The sequence below is a fragment of the Suncus etruscus genome, chromosome X, assembly GCF_024139225.1.
Source record: "Suncus etruscus isolate mSunEtr1 chromosome X, mSunEtr1.pri.cur, whole genome shotgun sequence".
Taxonomy (NCBI): Eukaryota; Metazoa; Chordata; class Mammalia; order Eulipotyphla; family Soricidae; genus Suncus; species Suncus etruscus.
In genome coordinates, this window is record NC_064868.1 from 96,334,733 (window position 1) to 96,358,959 (window position 24,227).

General features: G+C 35.6%; 2 protein-coding genes and 1 non-coding gene across 3 annotated transcripts in view; 1 reads left to right on the forward strand and 2 right to left on the reverse strand.

Moving 5' to 3' along the window:
- VAMP7 (vesicle associated membrane protein 7) overlaps positions 1–24,227 on the forward strand; it is a 1,102,798-nt gene that overhangs the window by 475,180 nt on the left and 603,391 nt on the right. The window lies entirely within an intron of this gene.
- Positions 8,395–8,554, reverse strand: LOC125999972 (U1 spliceosomal RNA). Its single transcript, XR_007492391.1, has one exon. It is a non-coding gene; the product is annotated as a U1 spliceosomal RNA (small nuclear RNA).
- TBC1D8B (TBC1 domain family member 8B) overlaps positions 9,307–24,227 on the reverse strand; it is a 103,853-nt gene continuing 88,932 nt past the window's right edge. The window contains exons 16-21 of the mRNA XM_049766722.1: positions 21,495–21,732; positions 20,299–20,364; positions 17,774–17,857; positions 14,216–14,272; positions 10,606–10,703; positions 9,307–9,787 (exon numbers count right to left, since the gene is read on the reverse strand). Coding sequence (XP_049622679.1) covers positions 9,395–9,787; positions 10,606–10,703; positions 14,216–14,272; positions 17,774–17,857; positions 20,299–20,364; positions 21,495–21,732 — 936 coding nt within the window. The 3' untranslated portion in view covers positions 9,307–9,394. The remainder of the gene's footprint in view (positions 9,788–10,605; positions 10,704–14,215; positions 14,273–17,773; positions 17,858–20,298; positions 20,365–21,494; positions 21,733–24,227) is intronic.

Consider the following 24,227-nt stretch of genomic DNA (forward strand, 5'->3'; position numbering starts at 1 on the left):
TATATTTGTGAAAATTGTTGTATTACCAATAAAGTCGTTAATACCGTAGCCGAAGGTTTAGTATGCTTCCTTTTTTTCTTTAGATGAGAGATACACTAAAAAAAAGAAAAATATGTGTGTGGCAGTTGTCATTTATGTAGGCACAGCAAAATATGCAAGAAATTGGAAAGACCTTTGGCCTAAAAAACAGGAAGATCTTACCCCTGAAGTACTTTGCATAAGACCAACTCATGGCCTCCAGTCCAACTTCCTAGTCATTCTCAGTGGTCAGCTCTTCAGTCTCAAAGTTGGTGCTGTCATGTATCTTTAGTTATAGATCCTGGTTTCTGTATAGGTCCTGTGTCGAAGACTGGGTGATGTGCAGAGTCTTCTGGTTCCATCTCACCATCAGTTAGCATTGCAGAGAATCCTGCCCTAAAAGCTATTGTCCAGTTGTCAGGGTGATATAAAAACTATCTTTGGAGTAAGTCAGTGACATGACGATAGTGGGGCCTTCCTCGGTAGAATTTATGTTCCTGGTGCTGGTGTGGGAAACCATGTTTGTTTCCGGAGGTAGTATCCTTGGTTCAGGGGTGAAAGGTCAATGTCCAATCAACTAGAGTCTAAGCCAAGTCATTATGCTAAGTGTTTAGGGTGTAAGGTCCCACTGCAGTATAAAAAATTTTGTGTTTCCATCTCTATTAGGTAAGACCTTGTCGGCACATACATAGGCATCTCCATTAAGGAGGGATTTAGTAAGCAGATGTATCCCCAGAATTTTCTGGAGTGAAGAACTGATAATTCCCCCAAGAAATGTTTGTCCAGCAGGCCTGTTACAGATGTTTTTGCTCCTACTTGGATTATTGGCAACATTTCTGAGATTCATGCCATGGTACTGACATTACATTTCCTTCATTTATTTGGCTATTTATCCCTTAATTATATCCCTTTATCCCTTAATTATAGGCTGAAATATGGCCTCAATCAAAATCTTTTGCTCAGAAAAATCCCAGCACCAAAAGCTAGTAAAGACAAATTTCCTCTCTCCTTGTCAGCCATATTTACATCTAAAAGCCAGTCAGCAAAATTAGCTCTGAGTCTATGTAGTAGGGCTTCAAGTTAAGTAATGCAATGCCTCCCAGATTCTTGTTTTTAAATATGCATTTGATTATCCTAGGTCTTTCATATTTCTATATGAACCTTATAACTTATTGTTCTAAGGTCTTGAAAATGATATCTGAATTTTAATAAGGATTGCATTGAATCTATATAGTAGTGTAGATAAGATGGTCATTTTCATTATATTGATTCTTCCAATCTATGAACATGGAATGTTTTTCCATTTCCTTAAGTCTTTTTCAATTTATTTCTTAAGTGTTGTGAAGTTTTCATGGTATATATCTCTCACCTTTATTGTTAGGTTAATTCCTAAGTACTTGATTCATTTGAACACAATTTTAAATGGAATAGACTCTTTGTTCTCTTTCTCCTATAAATCATTATTTGTATAAAGGAAGAAAACTGTATTTTTGTATTGTCATTGTAGCTGGCACTTTTTGTAATGGTTTATTATATCCAGGAGTTTTTTTGTGGATAATTTAGGGTCTTAGATGTATATCATATCATCTGAAATAGTTTGGCTTCCTCTTTTTCCATTTGGATTCCTTTGAGTTCTTTCTCTTGCATGATTGCTATTGCTAGGACTTCTATTATTATGTGGAATAACAGTGGAGACAATGGTCATCCTTGCCTAGTTCCAGACCTTAGTGGAATACTCTCAGTTTTTTATTCATTATTATGAATAATGTTGGCTCTAGGTTTTTTATAAATAGTTGGTACTATTCTGAGGAAAGTTACTTCCACAGCAATATTGCTTTGGGTTTTAATCATGAATATGTGTTGGATATTGTTAAATACTTTCTTTGCATCAATCAATATGATTATATGATTTTTATCGTTTTCTGTAGTGATATTGATTAATTTGTGTATATTGAACCATCCTTGCTACCCTGAGATGAAACCCACTTGGCCATGATGAATCTTTTTGATGTGTTGTTAGATTTGGTTTGCTAAGATTTTGTTAAAGATTTGTGCATCATAATTCAACAGTAAGGGGCCAGAGAGATAGCATGGAGGTAGGGCATTTGCCTTGCATGCAGAAGGACAGTGGTTCGAATCCAGGCATCCCATATGGTTGCTTGTGCCCACAAGGAGTGATTTCTGAGCGTAGAGCCAGGAGTAACCCCTGAACGCTTCCAGGTGTGACCCTGCCCTCCCCCCAAAAAAAACAACAACAAAAAAATTCAACAGTAACTGTAATTTTCTTTCTTTGAAGTTACTCTGTCAACTTTGGGAATGAGCATAATGTCAATTTCATAGAAGATATTAGGAAATATTCTCATCTCTTTGATATTTTGGAACAGTCTAATGAGCAATGGTAGTAACTCTATTCTGAATGTTTGAAAAACTAAGCTGTTAACACATCTGGTCCTGGACTTTTATTTTTTTTTGGGGGGGGTCACACCCAGCGACACTCAGGGTTATTCCTGGCTCTGCGCTCAGAACTTGCTCCTGGTAGGCACAGGGGACCATATGGAATGCCGAGATTCTAACCACCATCCTTCCTGAATCGGCTGCATGCAAGGCAAACACCATACTGCTGTGCTATCTCGCTGGCCCTTGGACTTTTATTCTTAAGGAGATCCTTAATTACTGTTTCATTTTTTCTATTGCTGATTTACCTATTTAGGCTTTCTATTTCCTCCTCATTCAGTTCTGGGAAATGTTTTCAGAAATCTGTCCATTTATTCTACATTCTGTAGAATTAGAAGAAAGATAATAACAGAGTACAGTTGTTTATAGTAAGCTCTCAGGATGTATTTGATTTCTGGGGGTTCTATTGTAATTTTTCCCTTTCATTTCTGGTCTGGTTTATATGAGCATTCTCCATTTATTTCTTTGTGAGTCTTGCAATGGTTTGTCTATCTTGTTTATTCTTTCAAAAAACTGCTCCTGGTTTCCTCAATTTTCATATTGTTTTCTTTGTTTCTGTATTGTAGATTTCTGCTTTGCTTTTTATTATTTTGTTTCTTCTGCTTTTGGTTAAGTTCCTTTGTTATTGGCTTTCCAGATATTTAAAGTGTTTCTTTAGGTTGTTGATTTTGTCTTTCTCTTTTCTCCTTATGTAGGCATGTATCACTATGATTTCCCCCTAATTACTTGTTTTTGCTTTTTATCATAGATTTTGCCATAGCGATTAGGCAAGAAAAAGATATCAAGGGTAAGCTCTCACTCTTTGCAGATGACATGATACTATATTTAGAAAACCTCAAAAGCTTCCAGAAACAATAGATTCATATAGCAAAGGGCAGGCTACAAAATTAACATGCAAAAAGTCAATGGCCTTCTTATACACCAATAATGAGAGAGAATAAATAGACATTAAAAAACAATCCCATTCACATTACTGCCCCACAAACTCAAATATCTTGGGGTCAACCTAACTAAAGATGTGAAGTACCTATACAAAGAAAACTAAAAAGACCTGCTTCAAGAAATAAGAGAAATGGAGACTGAAACCCAACTAAAATATGCTTGTAATCATGGTGCTTAAATAAAAATTTATAAAAAAAAAGTAAATAAAATAAAGTGTCCATTTCGTTGTGTTTTTTTTTGTTTGTTTTGTTTTTGTCAGGGTCTATTTTTTGGCACCTTTCTTTCTTGTATTTGTACAGCAGCTTCTTTCTAGACAGTGAGGAAGTTCTTTGCTATTTGTTCTTCCACTTTCCTTTTCCTCCTCTCCTGTTATTCCTTTAATTAGAAGATTATTTCTCGTTTGTTCATTAAATACCTTAAATTTTCTTCTGTCCTTTTTTTTCCTTTGTCTTTGACTTCTTTATCAATGTTGGCTTGTAATTTGTCTTCAAGTTCATCTATACTGTTCACCATCTCTGTAATTCTGCTATTCTGGCTTGTTAACATGTTCTTTAGTTCCTTCAATTCCATTTGTATGGATTCTCTGATCTTCTGAAAGAGTTCTTTGAGTTGGTTCATCTCTAGATGAGTTGTTCATCTCTAGATTGCTTAATTTCACAGGCTAGTGTCTCCTAATTAATGTTGAAAAATAGTTAATTTTAGATTCTCATGTACAAGGCTCAGGCATTTTGGTGTGCCTGTAAATTTGACTAGGTTTCTTTTTATATATCCAATTGTCATTTTCCTCCATAGTTTTCCCATTATTTGTATTTAGTGGGTTGGAGTGATGCTGTTTCAGTTTCCCCATTGTTTACAAAAGTGATCTATTGATTTAATAAAAGGTGGCTAAAAGTATATCTGCCTTACAGGTTATTTTTCTAAACACATATGGTTATCTAAATATGACAAGAAAAAAGGCTAATTAATTGGTTTGGTCTACTGAGTCTTGAGGTTGTTTGTTTGTTTGTTTTTTTGGTTTTATGGCCACACCCAGTGAAGCTCAGGGGTTACTCCTGGCTATCCACTCAGAAATCGCTCCTGGCTTGGCGGACCATATGGGACTCTGGGGATAGAATCAAGGTCCATCCTGGATCAGCCATGTGCCCAGCAAACACCCCACCACTGTGCTATCACTCTGGCCCCTTGGGGTTGTATATTTTTAAGAGAAAAATGTGGTAGGGAAAATCTGTCTGGAAACATTATATATTAAATGACTTTGCATGGATGCATTATTAACTTTCATGCTTTTAATGAACAAAATGACCACACTCCACCACCATTAAAGTGTCCAAAAACTTTGATCCATGTCCTTGTGTCACACTAATCTGGATCTTCCCTCTCTCCCCACACTCCTTACCAGAACTGGTAACCCCACTTCTGCAATAAAAGGCCAAAAGTTTGTCCTAATTTGATATTGTCATGTCCCTTATTTTCCTTATATATCAAAGATACATGAGACCAGTACGTATTTCTTCTCCCTCTGACAATATTGATATTTTAAAAAGTTATTTTCTGGGATATTCCACGTGATGGTTCAAAACCATGAGGGTCACAACAAGATGTGTCTACTATGATCATGAGGTGTCAGAGATTTAATACAGAGCTTGAATATGCAAGGCATGTACCCTCTCACTTGAGACAGTTCTCTGATAACTAATATTTAGAAAATTACTATTCACTGGCTAGTCAGGACTTATGGAATCAAAGGGTAGAATTTTATCCTGAATCCACAAGTAATAGAACCAGCAAATTTGCAAACACTCTGGGTGGTCAGTTCTTAGTGTCTGAATATTTGAAGTAGCCATGTTGATTCACTGGTAGATAGAACTAAAATTATTCTCTAATCAGAGTAGTAAAGGGATGAGCAAAGAAGAACTGATTGCATAGTGTACCCCTGAGTAAATAAGAGATATACAGATAAATACAGATAAAAGAAATCTGAATACAGATAAAAAATTTGAAATGTATGTGTGTATGGGAGATGGGGAGTAATTTATTTTATTCTTATTTATCATGGTTGTTAAGCCTACATAGAAGGTGAACAAGAATTAAGAGTATATTATTTGATTATTAAATTTTAATCATTAATCACTAAGAGGATTCTTTACAAAGCTAAAAAAACTGCAAAACATTGATAATATCAAGAATTGATAAGCAGACAGATAGGAGGCTGGGGCTGGGGCTCAGTGGTAGACTTCCTGCCTTCTGTGTGAGGTCCTGGTCCAAATTTCCTCTTATGATCACATATGGCTCAGTGCCAATCCCTGGCACCACTACTACCACAAAGATTAATGAAAGGAAACATTAAGAAAGCACATTACTTGCAAAAGAAGATAAATAAAATTCAAAACTATTGTTTAATGTTTCTTTGATGGGGAAAAGATGTTTTGATGACAAATAAAAGTTGCAGTATAATGTGAAATGAGTTATTTTAAGTTTTGAAAACTTACTACCTGGATAATTTTCACACAACAAGCTTAATTTAAATAGACAAAGATACATAGCATACCCAATAACAGATTTCATTGAACTGTCGAACTCAAAGAGCCACTAAGAGGTTTCAATGTGAGGGAGGTATAAAATCCGAGTATGCTTTGGTCATTTCTGAGAGTCAACATTGTTGTAAAGATGTTATTTCTACTGCAAGGCATTCACTAGCTTATGGGTGCCAAAAGGAAGTATACTTGAAATTAGTTTTGCTAGCATAAATCATAGCTCTGAAAGTATCAGCTCTAATGGTGGCTTTCCATCCCGCCACTAGAAAATAGTTTCCTAAAAATAGAAGAATTAGAAATTCCCTTTGTCACCTGGTTCAGTAGTGTAGCATTACAAATTATTCTTGAAAGCTTAATTTAGAAGCAACCCTCTTGTTAATTTTGTAGGCAATTGCCTGTCTAGTAATAAATCATTTATTATCTTGTCTAAAATAATTAGAATTAATTATATTCTCTGCAACTGAAGCTTAATATTGGAAGTCTTCAAATGTTAATTGACTTAAGTAAATTTAAAATACACTGCAATAAATAACAGTAATACTTTAAAATTTTTTAATATTTAATAGACTTATAGCATTTATTTTCATAAGGACAATAAGTCACTTTGTTACATATTTAACATATAAGTTATAATATACTGCTTTTGCTTTACACAAATAGGAAACAAATATAAACTACTTGTTTAGTATTTCTTCTATAGACTCAGAAAATAAATGTTCTTTGGAGAAATGGATTCCTCTAAGAGGGCAGGGGAAATTCTGGTGTCAATTGGTCAATCAGGCAGGATGATCCAGTGCTTAAGACCCAGCAGTGTGGTACTGTTTGGGCTTATCTGGATCATCATGGCAGTGCTCAGAAACATCCAGTTATAACTAGTTGTATTTGGGGGTTAGAATCTGATGCTTGAAATCACATCTGGCTATTGCATATGTTAGTCCTGTGACCCTGAGCCTTGTACGCAAGCTTCAGAAAATAAATTATTTTAATTTACATTTACAATATTTTTTCAACTAAAAGTAAGTATTCAACTTTAATCTAGGTGAAAGTCTGATACTATAAACTTTAATATCTCAACATTAAACCCTATTACATATTAGTTAAGAATTTTTCTGTCAAATGCAACTGACAAAATATTCAAAGTTTGTACAATAGTGTCTTTTTCTATTAGCATAGAATCTTGTATTGCACTAGAGCTATTATAGTAATTTCATAATTATTGCCTTAGTATTCATTGATAGTTTACATATAAACTATTAATTAAATAACATTTTGATATATTTTAGCAAATATTTTGAGAGAGGTATAGAAGCTGATTTACTGTCTCTTTAAATGATAATTTTCCTTAAAAAATACAGCCCATATTCTAAATTTTTTCTAAGTCAACTTGAAAAAATTTTTTTTGTTTTTGAACCACAACTGGTGATGCTCAGGAATTACTCCCGTCTCTGTGCTCAGAAATCGCCCCTGGCAGGCTCGGGGGACCATCTGGGATGCTGGGAATCGAGTCACTGTCTGTCCTGGGTTGGCCATGTACAAGGCAAACATCTTACTGCTGTGCTATCTCTCTAGCCCTCAACTTGAACATTTTTGAGTCTCTGAAAATAACATATTCTATGGTGATGCTAGATTAGGCAAGTTCTACATTAGGACTTTCCCATAGTAGATTCTTCCAAAGGCCTTCCAGGAAAGGTAGATTTCTTGAGTCACCCTAAAAGATGTGAACCCTTTTGCTGTATCACATTGAAAAAGTCAAAAGACATTTCTTTCTTTTGTAGGCAGTTCTTAAATAGTGCTCAGGAAATCCAAGAGCCACTTCTGGTGGTGCTCAGGGCACCATTTAGTACCAGAGCTCAAACTTGTGTAATCTTCATGTAGCCTGAAAAGTCAATGGGCTTAAAATCAGTCATATAAGAAAAAATTCCAAACTTTGGGTGCAGTGATGTATGCCTGTAACTGCTAGGATTACTTGGAATCTGTTGCCAAGGATCTCTTGAGTCCACTTGTTCTAGCATATAATGAGCTATGTAGATTGAGTGTCTACCTTAAGCATGTCATCAGTATATGACTCCCTAAAAAGGGGGACCACCAGACTGCTTAAGAATCAGATCAGAAGGGAAAAACCTCCAGTGGACAATATCTCCTTACAATTTCCTAATTGGTTTAAATTTCTACTAACAAACAGAACAGAAAATTGGACAGGTCTGGTTTGTAGTGGTTTTTAATTTCTTCTTTAAAGTGCCAAAAAGAGTCTATTCTCTCTAAAAGAACTTTTACTGAAATACTGGAATGTAAATTGCACAAAGTATATAAAAATTATATATCTGAGTTAGTCAAAGCTTTTTAGTAACTGGCAATCAGGTAGCCTAATAATCATTATACAAAAACAAATTTCATGAGCCTGCTAGGTAATACAATAATTCAGTCTATCTAATATAACTTTTTTACAGGTGAGAGTGCAAATGCAGTCTCCTGCCTCCACAAATTATAGTCAAATTTCCCACATTTTGGAAAATCTCAGGGGTCAGCACATCCGGAGTGTAATGGATAAACCTCACCCTGGGAAAACCCCCTTCATGATCATGGTATCTCCCCTGCCAGTTAAGTATATATCTATTATAACTTTTACCTGACTAGTGAAAAATATCCAAAATATAAAGCTAGAATCAAGTCTGCTACAAGCTATTCTGAGACAAATGTCACAAGTGGCAATGCTCAGAATTGCAACTAATTTACTAGTCTATAAAAGACCCATACAGTTAATTGAAACATATCTTATCCTGTTTGAAAAGGCTGGCTTTATCCAGAGTAAATCTAAATTCAATATCACTTCTCCTTCAATCAGCCCACAATTTTGAACTCCTGACTTTTGATTAATAATAGGAATCATCAGGTTCTGAATCATTTAGATAAGAACCCAGACTTTACTAATAACTTTTATTATTCAAAGGCTGAGTGATAATAACTTTAAAACTCAGTATTATTATTACTAAGTAACTTGAAAAGGAAGCTTCCATATGGTAATTTTGTAGATAATTAAGGCTATACTAAGAACTTGGTTTTCTAAACCATTGTAATAGGACTGAGACAATTGGTAAATAAGACTTATCTAGATGGCACATTAGCATTAATGATACTTAAATACAATAACTGATTTTCAAAATCATAAGCAACTCATAAGTAAAGGAAAGCACACAATAGTAAGTTTTAAAAGTAATATCGTGGTGACCAGTGGTGGTAATATTTAGCCTATTTCCCTGATATATGTGAAATATAAAAAAGTATATTTGCATGGGAGAATATATGAATTAGAGTTCACCATGAAGGAATCGGTTGTGCTTTCAAATACATTTACAAAAAACCTTTCAAATATGTTGTTTCAAGATAAATCTTTGAACCCCTACTCTCAGGTATCTTAGAAATATGGTAGGCAATTCATGTTAAGAAACTTATACTTTTACTCTAAAGCTTAACAGAGAGCTTTTTGCATTTTCTAGTTTGGCTTTTACATCAATGGGCTTCTCAAAAAATCTCACCAGTGTGGGCTCATTCAACAAAGAAGCAATAATTTGTTCAAATGCAAATGACCATTCAGGTTCTTCCTTGAGAGAGGAAGATTCTTTCTCTAAATTTTTTGTTTCACTCTGACCAGATCCTCCAGAAGTGCAAACTTTCTCACAGAACCCTTCAGCTGCTGGTAGAGTGCTATGTAGCTTTCTTCCAACTTCTTCCATCCTGAGCAAAAGGTTGGTTACAACAGCAACGGCTTGATATAAAGACTCTTCTTCAGGGTCCCCATGAAATAAGTTAAATAGAGTCTTTGAAAACTGAATAAATTGTGACTGTAAGACACAAGTTGGAAATAATATGTTTGACATGAGATTTAGAAAATATAAAGAAAATTCAAAAGTGATTGTGAATGTATAGAATTTAGACCATATAAACTTCAGCACAAATAACAGGAACAGCTTATTAGTCCCCAAAGAAATCTTGGTCCTAGAAAGATGGGTATGAACCATGAACAAAAGTACCATGTAAGATTTCTTCTTATCTGTTACCTAATAGCAGTACATTACACATATAATAATTACATATATATAATAATTCCTGGACAGCTTACCTGCCAGCACTCCTTCAAATTACATGGTACTTTTAAGTAGACAAAGTTCTGTACTTCCCTACATGCAATACACCTATTTATTAACTAATCTTAATGCAATAACTATGACAAATTCTTCTTGATGTCCCCTACTCCTGGCTATGTGCTCAGAAAACTGTGCTCAGAAAACTACTCCTGGCTATGCGCTCAGAAATTGCTCCTGGCTTGGGGGACCATACGGGATGCTGGGGGAATCAAACCGCGGTCCATCCTAGTCTAGCATGTGCAAGGCTTGCGCCACTGCTTAGGCCCCAAGATTACACATACTTCTAACCATTTTGCAATATAACAATATAGAATTTTGGGGCAGGTGAGATACCTCAGTGGGCTGGAGTGCATACTTTGCATATAGGTGGCTCAAGTTTGATATTGGTATCTATGGGACATTACATACCACCAAGAATGACCTCTGAGCACTGAGCCAAAAGTAGCTTGAGCACTGCTTATATGACCCAAAAAGTAAACAAGAATCTAGATTTCTTAAACTTAAAAATACTATACCTGATTCATTCTTGGTAAATCTTTAATATTTTCTTCTTTTTTTGAAAGCTCATTTTGCCATTGACTTAGATATTCTTGAATATCAACTTTTTCTTTGCCTGAATAAGGGGAATAAAACCATTTTATAATGAACAGCATATATTTTTATCCAACTTCAAAAATCTTATAGAAGAATATCGTCAAGATATCTGATTATTATTGAGATAAAATATTCTACTTTTTTAAAACAGAGAAATATGAATTTGCCTTTTATTTTATTTACCCATTAGATCTCAGAAAATGCTCCATTATATTGAATTAAAATTTTTACTTTATTTTTGGATGTGGGCTATACCCAGTGATGCTCACAGCTTACTTTGTTCTCAGGGATAACTCCTGACAGAGTTTGAATAATCATATATGATACCTAGTGTGCCCATGTGAAAGACAAACATATTAGTTGCTATACTAATTCTCTGACCTCTAAAACTTTTACTATTAAAGAACAAAGACTAGTCCGGAAAAAAAAAAGAAATAAAGAATGGAGACTGGAGAAGATAAATACCAAGAGTGAGGGTGAAGGCATATTTATTTTATTTTTTATGCAGGACATATTTAACTAATTTTTTAAATTTTATTTTTAATATTTTTTATTTAAGCACTATGGTTACATACATGTTCATAATTGGGCTTCAGCAATAAAATGTACACCTCTTACACTGGTGCAACTTTCCCACCACCAATTGTCCCCCATTTCCCTCCTACCACATCTCCTGCCTGTCTTTGAGACAGGCATTGTATTTATCTGTGTCATTGTCATGGTAGCTGTTAGTTATTTCTCTAACTGTACTTAACACTCATTGTGGTAAGCTTCATATCATGGGCTGGTCCTTCTGGGCCTCATCTTTATTGTCTCTGGGCATTATTACTATACTGTCCTTTATTTATCTTAAATCCCACAGATGAATGAGTATTCTGTGTTTATCTCTCCCTCTGACTTATTTCACTCAACATAATAGTCTCCATATCCATCCATATATGGGCAAATTTAGTGACTTAATTTCTTTCCTAACAACTGCGTAGGTAGTATTTCATTGTGTGGATGCACCACTGTTTCTTTAGAGGTATTGCATTAAATCTGTATAATTCTTTGTGGAGTATCACCATTTTAATGATTTTAATGCTCCCAATCCATGAACAGCGTATATATGTCCATTTACTTGTGTCCTCTTTTACATCCTGAAGCAATGTTTTATAGTTTTCTTTGTTTAGGTCCCTCACTTCTCTAGTTGACTCCAAGGTATTCAAAATGTTGTGGTGCTGTTGTGAATGGGATATTTTATTTATCTATTTCTTCTCTATCATTATTTGCATGTAAGACCATTGTTATTTGTGTGTTAATTTTGTAACCTGCCACTTTGCTATATGAACCTATTGTTTCTAAGAGCTTTTGGTCGTCTTTAGGATTTTTGAAGTATAGTATCATGTAATCTACAAACCGAGAGAGCTTGACTTTCCTATCTGGATACCCTTGGTATCTATTTCTTGCCTAATTGCTATAGCAAGTACTTCTAGTACTATGTTGAATAGGAGTGATGAGAGGGGACAGCCTTGTCTTGTGCTAGATATTAGGGAAAAGGCTATCACTTTTTCTTCATTGAGTATAATATTTGCCATGAACTTGTGGTAAATGGCCTTGACTCTATTGAGATAACTTTCTCCCATTCCTATTTTGTTGAGGGTTTTATCATGAGTGGGTGATAGACCTTATTAAATGCTTTCTCTGCTTCCACTGATATGATCAAAACATTTTGAATTTTCCTTTTGTTAATGCAGTGTAATACATTGATCGACTTGTGTATGTTGAACCACCATTGCATCTCCAGAATAAATCCTACTTGGTCATCGTGTATGCCTTTCTTGAAGAGGCATTGGAACCTATTTGTCAGGATTTTATTGAGGATCTTTGCATCTGTGTTCATTAGGGATATTGGTCTGTCACTTTTTTTGGTGGCATCTCTGTCTGCTTTTGATGTCAGGGTGATGTTAGCTTCATAAAAACTATTTGGTAGTGTTTCTGTTTCTTCAATTTCTGGAAAAACCTGAAAAGTATAGGCAGAAGGTCCTCTTGAAAGGTTTGAAAGAATTCACTAGTGAATCATTGTATGCCTGGGAGTTTGTTTATGGGAAGACTTTTGGCTAACATTTTAATTTCCTAATAGTAATGGGTCTGTTCGAATATGCTAGATCATCTCGGTTCAACTTTAGGAGATTATAAAAAGTTTTTGTTTATTTTTATAGGGATGTCTATGTGTATATAGAAAAGAAAACCAAAAATGGGTATAGAGAAAAATGGTTTCACATTTAATTCAAGACAGAATTGTTAATGGTATTAGGACGTGTCTACTGCTTGAATTTATTTTACAAGCTCACTTTTCAAAAAAGTATTTGGGGGCCACATCAGGCTGTGCTCAAAGTTACCTCCTGCTTTGCACTCAGATGTCACAACTGTTGGATATCAGGGACTTCATCAGTTGACAGAGATTGAATCAGGATTCGCTGCATACAAGAAAATGACCCTACCTGCTGTACTATTGCTTTGGCCCCATAAGATAACTTTTATAATTTATAATTTTATAATTTAAATTTTTTATAATTTTATAAAATTTTATTAAATTTATAATTTAAATTTTTATAATTTAAAGTACCATATATACTCGAGTATAAGCCAAGCACAAAATTTGTGACAAAAAACCCGAACTTGGCTTATACTTGGGCCCTGTAGGTTATTTGATTCAGTGCGTGCGCACCGAATCAAATGCATGTAGACTCTAGTAGTCTTCTGTCATCTGCTGGAGGGGCGGTGCTTCAGCTCAGTCCACACCGTGGCTGAGCTGAAGAGACAGGTGGCTGAACTGAATGAACTGTATGCCACTGAACTACGTAACGCACAATATTCTACGCTTTGTATGAGACCGACAGCAGTGATGATACCTTCGAACTCAGTGATGATGCCAATGTCTATGCTGATACCCTCACATCAGATACAGCTGAAGCTCTGTTTGGACATACAGATGAAGAGGAGGAGGAATCCAGTTTTGAAGGATTTTAACCTTTGTAATTTAGTTTGATTTCACCTGTAAAGCTATGGTTTTTCTACACTTTATTTAAAGTTTTCAAATTATTGTTACTAGTTTACAGTTTTTCTTTAGCAATAAATATTGAAAAATATTTAACCTACTGATTCCTCAATTATTGTAATTATTTTGGGTACATATTTTTTATTTTTGAAATTTACCAGTGGCTGCTGCACTTTCCACTCGAGTCACAAAGTTTTCCCAGTTTTTAGGGTAAAACTATGGGGGTTGGCTTATACTCAAGTATATATGGTAATTAAATAAATAATAAAATAATGAATATAGGTCATTTACTTTTTCATATAATGCCTAAGACTTACATAACTAGAGAAGAAATGAGAAATTGTTATATACAAAATAACTAAAGCTCTCCAGGCCCCCACATGACTTATTAATCACAGCTCTTAAAGAAAAATCTACTTTTCATCTTATATATCTAATCCATTTACAAAGATACTAACAATGAACTAAATTATATTACTATATCAAAGTACCTTTTTCAAAGCTGCTTTCTTTTGATTTTGACCCCTTCTCATCGGCAGACTTGGTAACTAGAAGAAAAAAGGGCAACTGCATTTTACAAAAATGGAATAAGTACTTTGTGAGTGTGTGTGTGTGTGTATGTGTTTTATTCGGAAGTATTGAGGAAGGAGAGGGATAGGATAAGAGAGGATAAGAGAGAGAGTAATGTGCTCAAGGGAAAGTGTAGGCGTCTCCAAAAACAGAGAACCCCCTGCAAGTCCCAGAGTTAAAGTATAAAAGTAGACCTCTCAGGAGGGGAGATGCAGACACATGTGCTCACTCAGGCACCAGGTACCCAGACAACACATATGCACCTAAATACATTTTTTGAAAGTAAAGTTATATATATATATTTTGTTGTTGTTGTTGTTTCTTTTGGGGGGACCACACCCGGTGACACTCAGGGGTTACTCCTGGCGTTGCATTCAGAAATCACTCCTGGCTTGGGGAGCATATGGGACGCCGGGGGATCCAACCGCAGTCTGTCCTAGGCCAGCGCCAAGGCAGACAGACGCCTTACTGCTCCGTGCCACCGCTCCAGCCCCAGTAACATTATATATTTTAATTAAAGCACAGTGATTTACAAGGTTATTCATAATTGAGATGTAGATATACAGTGTTCCAGTACCCATACTATCATCAATGGCAACTTCCCTCATAATGCTTCTGGGGTTCCCTCCCATACTCCTTCCTCATAGCCTGTCATATTGATGGGTATCTTCGTAAGTTTACTTGTTAGTTTGGGTCTCATGATTGCAGTGTTGTTGACTCTTTGATTTGGATATTTATCTCTATTCCTTAATACTATCTATTCACCTGAATACCCTTGACTCTTGCCTCAGTTATTTCTCTTCTGTCTTCACCTCTCTTCCCTCCAATCTATTTCTTCCCTTCTCCCAATACTCTGGGTCCAAGGGTAATCATCTAGTCACTTACCCTTTAAACCATTCCATTTCCATATCCATTTATTTTACGTACTATTTATATGTATACTATTTGTATACAATACAAGACTTATATTTTCTACCAGACATTATAAACATATCTTCTCTTCTTCATCTCAGCTAAGTTAATATTAGATGATATGGCATCATCCAAAAATGTAATCAAGAACTTCTTCCTTTGTTTTGTTTTGTTTTTCTTAGTTTTACTCAGAAGTACTTGGGGGTAGTTCAGGGTGCTCTCCGACAGTTTGTGGAATCAAATGTGGGACCTCCTCATATCAGATATGTGCTCTAGATTTTTGAACTTGCCCCAGCCCAATCAAGCAAAGTTCAAATTGGTTTTTTGAGTGGAAGAAAGAACACTGTTGGGAAATCCATATTTAATAACAAGTCCTAGAAAAATATACAGCAAATATTAAGTATTTATTTTGTGCTATATTTTATTCTTTTGGACTTTATTTGCATTTATTTTATTATCAAATCAAGGAAAACAGTAGAAATCAGAAGACTGAGCACTAATTTGAATTGTAGCAAAAGTTGTTGTGCAACTTTGCACAAGATACTTTTCTTCAGTAAAGTGTGACCTTATTTATAAAAATCAAGATTTTAGACTAGATTAAAAGTAAAATCTCTTCAAATATAATGTTAAAAACATAAATACTAAGTGACCAGAGACATATTAGTTTGAACATAGCTCTTTGTTAGTCACTGCATATTTATGAAAAAAGAAAAGGAGACAAAGAAAATTAATTTTGGCCCAGATCTTGCAGTATTCAGGGCTTATTCCTAGTTCTGCACTCAAAATCAATTCCGGCAGGCTAAGAAAAAATATGTAATGTTGAATATTAAACACTACCTTTTTGGCTGAAGACAAGGTAAGCACACTACCCTTTACCTATATCTCAGCTCCCTCAAAATAAATTCTGAACAGCTCTAAAGTATTGATTAGATACAGATTTTTTTGTCTTTACAGGTGATTATAATAAGTATTTAGTTTGAACAATAAAGGTGACCTTCAATCATCGATGATTTTATCGTCTTCATTGTATTTTAACAGGGAATGAAAAATAATCTGATACATTAACAAAATTCTGCAACTGGAGCTTGAGCGATAGCACATTTGCCTTGCACACATCCAACACAGAACTGACGCAGGTTCAATTCTCAGCACCCCATATGGTCCCCCGAGCTTTCCAGGAGCAATTTCTGAGCACAGAGCCAGGAGTAACCATTGAGTGTTGCTGGGTGTGGACCCTTCCCACCAAAAGAACAAAAAAGAATCTGCAACTTAAGTAGAAACAATTTCAATTATCCAATAAAAATTATAAATTCCAAACCAAAAGTCAGTTTAGATAATAGTTAAATAAGTTTAGCACATGTTTACATTGTACTAAGTGCTATTGTAGCACCAAAAAAAGGTAAAATATAATTAGCCAAAATTTTACTAGTATTAGCCAGTAAAATATTTAAAATTATCTTTTCTTAAGATTCCTGTGAGTCAGAGACAGGCAACAATATCACAAAGGAAAAGAATCAGTGCTGGTGGGGATATGGAGAGAAAGGAATTCTCATTCACTGCTGGTGGGAATGCCATCTAGTCCAGCCTTTATGGAAAACAATAAGAAGACTCCTCCAAAAACTGGAAATTGGGAATGGAGCGGTAGTGAAGCAGTAGGGCATTTGCCTTGCATACAGCTAACCTAGAACAGACCAAGGTTTGAATCCCTGACGCTCCATAGGGTCCCCCAAGCCAGGAGTGATTTCTGAGCACATAGCCAGAAGTAACTCCTGAGTGTCATAGGGTGTGGCCCAAAAACCAAAACAAAACAAAACAAAACAAAACAAAAAACCCTGGAAATTGAACTCCCATATGATCCAGCTATACCACTCCTAGGGAATATATCCTAGGAATACAAAAGCACAATACAAAAATGCCTTCCTCACGCCTATATTCATTGCAGCACTGTATACAATAGCCAGACTCTGGAAACAACCAAGATGCCCTTCAACAGATGAATGGCTAAAGAAACTGTTGTACATATGTACAATGGAATATTATGCAGCCGTCAGGAGAGATGAAGTCGTGAAATTTTTCTATACAGGAGATGAACATAGAATCTATCAGGCTGAGAGAATTAAGTCAAAGGGAGAGAGATAGACATAGAATGGTCTTACTCATCTATGGGTTTTAAGAAAAATAAAAGAAATTATTGTAATCATGCTTAAAGACAATATATATGAGGGCTGGAAGGATTGGCTCATATAAAGCTCAGCACAAAGATTGATGAGTGTAGTTAGAGAAATAACTACACTGACAACTATCATAGCAATGTTAATGAGTGAGATAATTAGTATGCCTGTCTTGAACACAGGCAGGGGGATGGAGGGAAATGGGGAATATTGGTGATGGGAATGGTGCACTGGTGAAGGGGAGTCTCTTTATTTGACTGAAACCCAACTACAATCATGTCTGTAATCATGGTGCTTAAATAAAGATATTATTTAAAAAGAAAAATAAAGGACATAAAAAAGATTCCTGTGAGTGACTAATCATTAACACTGGTATTTTTTTATGTAGATATTTACCATGTAGTTGACTGAAATAGAGCAATTCTTCTTTAGAAAGTTCATCTCTCTTTGAAGTATCCTTTGGTTTTACTTCTGTATAAGCTAAAACAGTGCAAATATATTTATCAACAACAAGAAACAAAAATAGGTCTTATAATGGGTCAAGTAAACTTGAGGGTGGAGTAAGACAAAGAGCCTATGTATAAGACATATATGAAACTATATGAAGAAGTAAATAACAAGAAGCACTGTATCACTTTGAGTTCTGCTATTTTTCCTACTAGCTTTGTAACAGTTTCCCAAGAGTCCTTACAAATTTGTATATGAGAACATGGCATTTAGAAATATATGGAGATGTGTACTTAGTTATTTAAAATGCCTTCAATAAAAAATGAACAGTAGGGCATTTGTCTTAATACACTCTTGACCCGGGTTCAATTCCTGGCATTCCATATGGTCCTGAGCCTACCAAGAGTGATTTCTAAGCACAGAACCAGGAATAACCCATAAGCTCCACAAAACAAAACAAAACAAAAACAAAAAGCAAGAAAGAAGGAAATGATGAAGTTGAGCACTTTAACACATATACAACAATTGTGTGGTGTTTTTTTCCCTTTGTAAAATTTGTTCCTTCTATTGAAAACATCTTGATTTTTAGGAATATGAGACATTTTAATGGTAAACTGACTTGACATGTCAAATCCTAAATAATGAAATTATTAGGTTTTTTTATTACATTTTGTTTTAAATGTATATATTTTGTTTGAATATGTGAAGGGTCAAAAATGAATTTTAGCTTTTCGGTTTGATAAATGATGGTTTCTGGATTTCCTGGGCTGACTGAAAAAGATCCCATATATAACTTTAAACAAATTACAGATGTGATTTATTTTGTGAATTTCCCTATTCAAGTCAAGGGATACTTTTTAAATGTTCCTTTAATTTTTCTTTTTTCTTTTTTTTTTTTTTTGTTTTGGGGTCACACCTGGCAGCTCTCAGGGGTTACTCCTGGCTCTACGCTCAGAAATTGCTCCTGGCAGGCTCAGGGGACCATATGGGACACTGGGTTCGAACCACCAACCTGCATGTGAGGCAAACGCCTTACCTCCATGCTATCTCTCTGGCCCCTTCTTTTAAAAATTTTTGTTGTTGTTTAAAATTTTGTTTTATTTTGCTTTTTTTGTTGTCTTTCTGAAATGTTCCTTTAATTTAACATCTAAAATCATTTCACAAATATGGATTGGCCATGGAAAAGGCAACCTTTTAAATTCAGTGGAAAATACTTGACTATTTGTAAAAACTGAGGTAGTGGAATAAAAGAGAAAAAATATGACTTTTCATGCCAGACCTGTTTACCTCCCCATTATGCATAATATTAATTATGGGTGAATTTTGGCAAATAATTCGATATTTCTTCTTTGCTTTTGGCTTGCTGGGCAGTGCTTGGGACTTACTCTAGGCTTTTTCTCAGAATCACACCTGATGGAGATCCAGGGACCATATGTGGTACATGCAATGGAACCCACGTTAACAACATGCAAGGCCTTACCCTCTATACTATCTATCTCAGTATTGCTGAGTTTTAGTTTTCTCATTGTCAAAATTGGAAGGTTGATACTTATCATTTAGTGATATTATGATAATTAAGTCAAGGATGACTTGTAAACTCAAAGTCTTTTTTTTTTTTTTTTTTTTTTTTGCTTTTTGACCCACATCCAGTGATGCTCAGGGGTTACACTGGCTATGCACTCAGAAAACACTCCTCACTTGGGAGACCATAAGGGACTCTGGGGGATAGAACCTCGGTCTGTCCTAGGTTAGCACAGGCAAGGCAGAAGCCCTACAACTTGTGCCACTGCTCCAGCCCCTAAACTCAAAGTCTTAACAAAGCAAATGCAGAGTATATGCTAGCTTCTATTTGGCTTCCTTTACCCAAATTTTTACAATCACTGCTGCCTAATTTCATTTGTAAGAATAATTACAGTAATTTTATATATTTGGCATTATGTCTAAAATTATATTCTAAAAATTTAATGGCAACAACAAAATTTCTTTTTTTTTTGGGGGGGTCACACCCGGCGGCGCTCAGGGATTACTCCTGGCTGTCTGCTCAGAAATAGCTCCTGGCAGGCACGGGGGACCATATGGGACACCGGGATTCGAACCAACCACCTTTGGTCCTGGATCGGCTGCTTGCAAGGCAAATGCCGCTGTGCTATCTCTCCGGGCCCAACAACAAAATTTCAACCTTATGACAAGGATTGAATTATGGGTAAGTTCTCATATACAAATTATCATTAAATTGATTGACCATAATGGAAAGAAAAGATTTCTAGTTTTCTGTTACATAGGACCTTTTATATCTATTTCAATCTATCACATATCAGCAAAATTATCAGCAATAGATCTGTGAGCTATAATGAAAAATTACCTTACATACTATTGAAAATTATGTCATTTATTAAAATGTAACTATATTTGTAAATATAATTGTTAAAATAAAATCAACTTTTGTATATATTTAAAGATGGTGAAATTCTTACCTGGAGGAATATGCAGCTTAAAAAGAAGTTTAATTTTCTCAATAAAACTTCCATTGTACATTATGTCTGTTCAAAAAATTCAATCACAAATAATTATGTATTCAGCAGACATTAAATAAAATCCAGTAGCATAAATTAAGATTATTAGCCAAGAATTAGGACTAACAAATACCTTGCTACTTATACTAACAATTAAACTACCACCCAGTTAGCTAAATGCTCTCTTCAAGCATATTTATCCTAAGGCAAAAAAATTTTTCTATAGAGGATAAAATGCTCTATTTCCTCAACCTCAGATTGATTTATTTTTACTTTTGAATAAGAACTTATGCCTCATTTGAGATAAGAACTCTAATTTGTGGGCAAATCCATGATGAGAAAGCATTCTAGGGTATCATCTAGAGATGATACAATTGGTGGACTACAGAACAAGTATTTGTCACTCTAACATTTTTTAAGATTAAATGTTAGTTTCCTTTCTTCTTCCTTTTTCTGGCAAAATGCAGTGGTGCTCAGGGTTTATTCCTAGCTCTGGCTCTGCAGGGACAAGTCCTGGTAAACTCAGGGAACCATATTGTGTGCCAGGATTCTAATCTGGGTCAGCTAGGTTTAAGGAAAATGCCTAATCCAGGGCTCTCAAACTCGCAGCCCGCGGGCCATTTGCGGCCCTCCGTACATTTTGTGGCCCTGCCCTAGAGAAATCTTTTTTGGTTTTGTTTTGTTTTAGTTGTTTGGGTCACACCCCCAATGTTCAAGGCTTACTACTGACTTTGCACTCAAGGATCACCCGACTTTGCCTCTTGCGGCCCCCAGGTAAATTGAGTTTGAGACCCCTGTGTGACTATACTATTTCTCTGGCTTTCTTAAATGTTATTTTTGTTGTTGTTGAGGTTTGGGAAAAACCCTTCTGAAACATTCTTCTGTCTGGATGTGGGAAAACTGGGACAGTCTATTCCTTCATCTTAACTAACTGAAATCATTGATATCTAATAGTGTGCTTTTTTAGGAGGATAGGGCAAATGAAAGAAATAAATTTAGCACCAAACACCAAAATGCAGTTACTGTTAAAGCTAATTCAGGCTGTTGAAATCTGACTAAACTGTTAATAATAGGCAGCATTAAAATATTTCTATGGGTACTTTTATAAACATGTGTATATATTCTTTTAAAAATAACATTATTGGATGTCATCCTACCAATTGCAGAGGAGAATTCTTTGAAGTTTATAAGGCAGTCAGAGTTTTCATCCAGCAATCTGAATGTCCATAAAGCTAGTGAGTCTCTGTTTGGAGAAGTCCATGGACTCAACAAGTGATACAAGACTCTGAACTGCTGGCAGTCAATCTGATACTGCTCCAAATATGGCAGACTGGGATCATGATATTTCAAAACTGGACAACTCAGACACCAGTAATAAGAAAAAAACAGTTCTTTCTATTAAAGACAAAGAAAAGGAAAATCATTAGATCCATAAAGTATTGTGAGTTTTCTCTTTAAAGATGTTGACTAAGATAATAAAAATAAAACATTTAAGAGCTGTGAGAGCTGAACCTGGATCACACAGGCTCCAAACACAATCAGCTGTTACCCTTTCCCAAACTGTCACCTCCACCTGTCACCTGTCCTGATGTCCGCCTGCCCTCTCACTCCAAAACTGTGTGGATGCAATAGCGACATTCAATTCATGTCTGCTATTTCCAGACAAGTAGGCCCTAGTACTTCTTTCTTCCAGTCTCAAAATTCAGTTAAGAAAACAAAGTAAATAGTTGGCAATTTTTTCTTTCTTTCTTTTCTTTTATTAAAAAAAACCTTCGCCAGTGCAACATTCCCATCACCAATGTCCCAAGTGGCCCTCCTCCCCACCCCACCCCATCGTGTGCTCAGGCTTTCTACTTCCCTCATCCATTCACATTTTGTTATGATGGTTCTCAGTGTAATTGTTTCTCTAACTGCACTCATCACTCTTTGTGGTGAGCATATTTATCATACTCAAATAACCCTGCATCTTTAGGAAAATAACTTGTAATGCTTAGTATTAATAGCCACCTTTTGTAAATCAATTCAATAGATCACTTTCTTATGTAATGGGGAACCTGAAACTCAAACACTCCAATACACAAAATGCAAAGAACAATGGGGATCAACTTCAGGGAGAAAAACCTAGACAAATCTCCAAGCCCATTAAAATGCCTGAACCTGTTCTATGAAGACCTAAAATTAATGCTTTAGCAACAGAAATCAAGAAGGCACTTGCTAGAGAAATTAAACAATCAACAGATTAGCAATTCAGCCAACTCAAAGAAAAACTCTTTCAGAAGATAAGAGAATCCATACAAAAGAAATGGAAGGAACTAAAGAACATAGAGGCAGAATCCTATAGATTACCATGAAGACAAATTAAAAGCCAGTATAGAAAATGAAGTCTAAAAAGAAAGGAGAGCTAAAAGTATGGAAGAACATGTAAGGTACTTAATAAACAAAGGTAAGAGAAATAATATTTGAATTATAGAAATACCAGAGCGGAAGAAAAGAGAAAGGAGTAAGACAAGTAGTGAAAAGAGGCTGCTGTACAAATCCAAGAGGCCAAAAGGTACACCAAATAAAATAGATTCAAACAAAACACCACCAAGTTATATTGTAATCAAAATAGTAAAAACAAAATAGAGAGATGGACTTCTGAAAGCAAGAAGGGAGAAGAAAATCTTAAGTATAAAGAAAAGAACATAGAATCATACCAGATCTCCCATATGAAACAGTCCAGGCAAGAAATAAGTGGAATGATATATTCAAATTATTAAATGAAAGAAACTTTCAAACTAGAATCCATTACCACATAAACTAGTATTTTTATGGGAGGGAGGGAGGGATAAAACATTCTCAGAGAAAAAAACTTGCAAGATGCATGATAACCAAATAGACTCTAAATGAACTACTGAAAGGTCACTCATATAAACAAAATGACAAACTGTAACAGCAATAACTCTACACAATATAAAGGCATGACATCTACTTCTGTCAATAGTTTCCTTAAATGTCAATGGACTAAACTCTTCTATTAAAAGGCACAGAGTAGCTATTTGCTGCTTCCAGGAAACACATGTAAAATCTCAGGATAGACACAGGCTTAGAATAAGTGATGGAAAAACTATACAAGTCATTAAGAAATAAAAACGTGCTGGTACAGCCATTTCATATCCAACCAAATTTCATTCAGCCTTAAGAAAGTAATAAGAAACAGGAATGGACACTACTTATTGATTAGGGGAACAATAGATCAATAAGTACTAACTCTATAATCAACATATATGTAGCAAATGTTGGGTCACAAAGTACGAAAGGCTTTATGCTTGCAAACTTAGAGAAACACATGAATGGAAATGTGAGAATAGTGGGAGATTTCAACATTCCACTCTCCCCACTTGATAGATCCACTATGCAGTACATCAACAAAGGACGTAAGAATCCTAAATGAGAAACTAGAAGAGCTGGAGTTAGTGTATATAGGGCCTTTGATCGTCAAAAAGCTGATTTATACTATTTTCTAGTGCACAGGGAACACTCTATAATAGATCAATCATATTTTAGAACAAGTCTAACTTACAAAAATTCGTAAACATAAGAAGCATTCCAAGCATCCTATAAGAATACAGGAGATAGTTCTGTCCCTTTGCGCGGCTTGGGTCGGCACCTCCCCCCAGGGACCCCGGCGTGCTGGCTGGAGGCCTGAGTGAGAAGAGGCATGAGTGAATTTCTGCCCCTTTGTGCGGCTTGGGTCAGCACCTCCCCCCAGGGACTCCAGGGCGTGCCGGCTGGAGGCGTGAGTGAGGAGAGGCGTGAGTGAGGAGAGGCGTGAGTGAATTTCTGTCCCTTTGCGCGGTTTGGGCCGGCCCCTCCCCCCAGGGACCCCTGCATGCCAGCTGGAGAGGGTT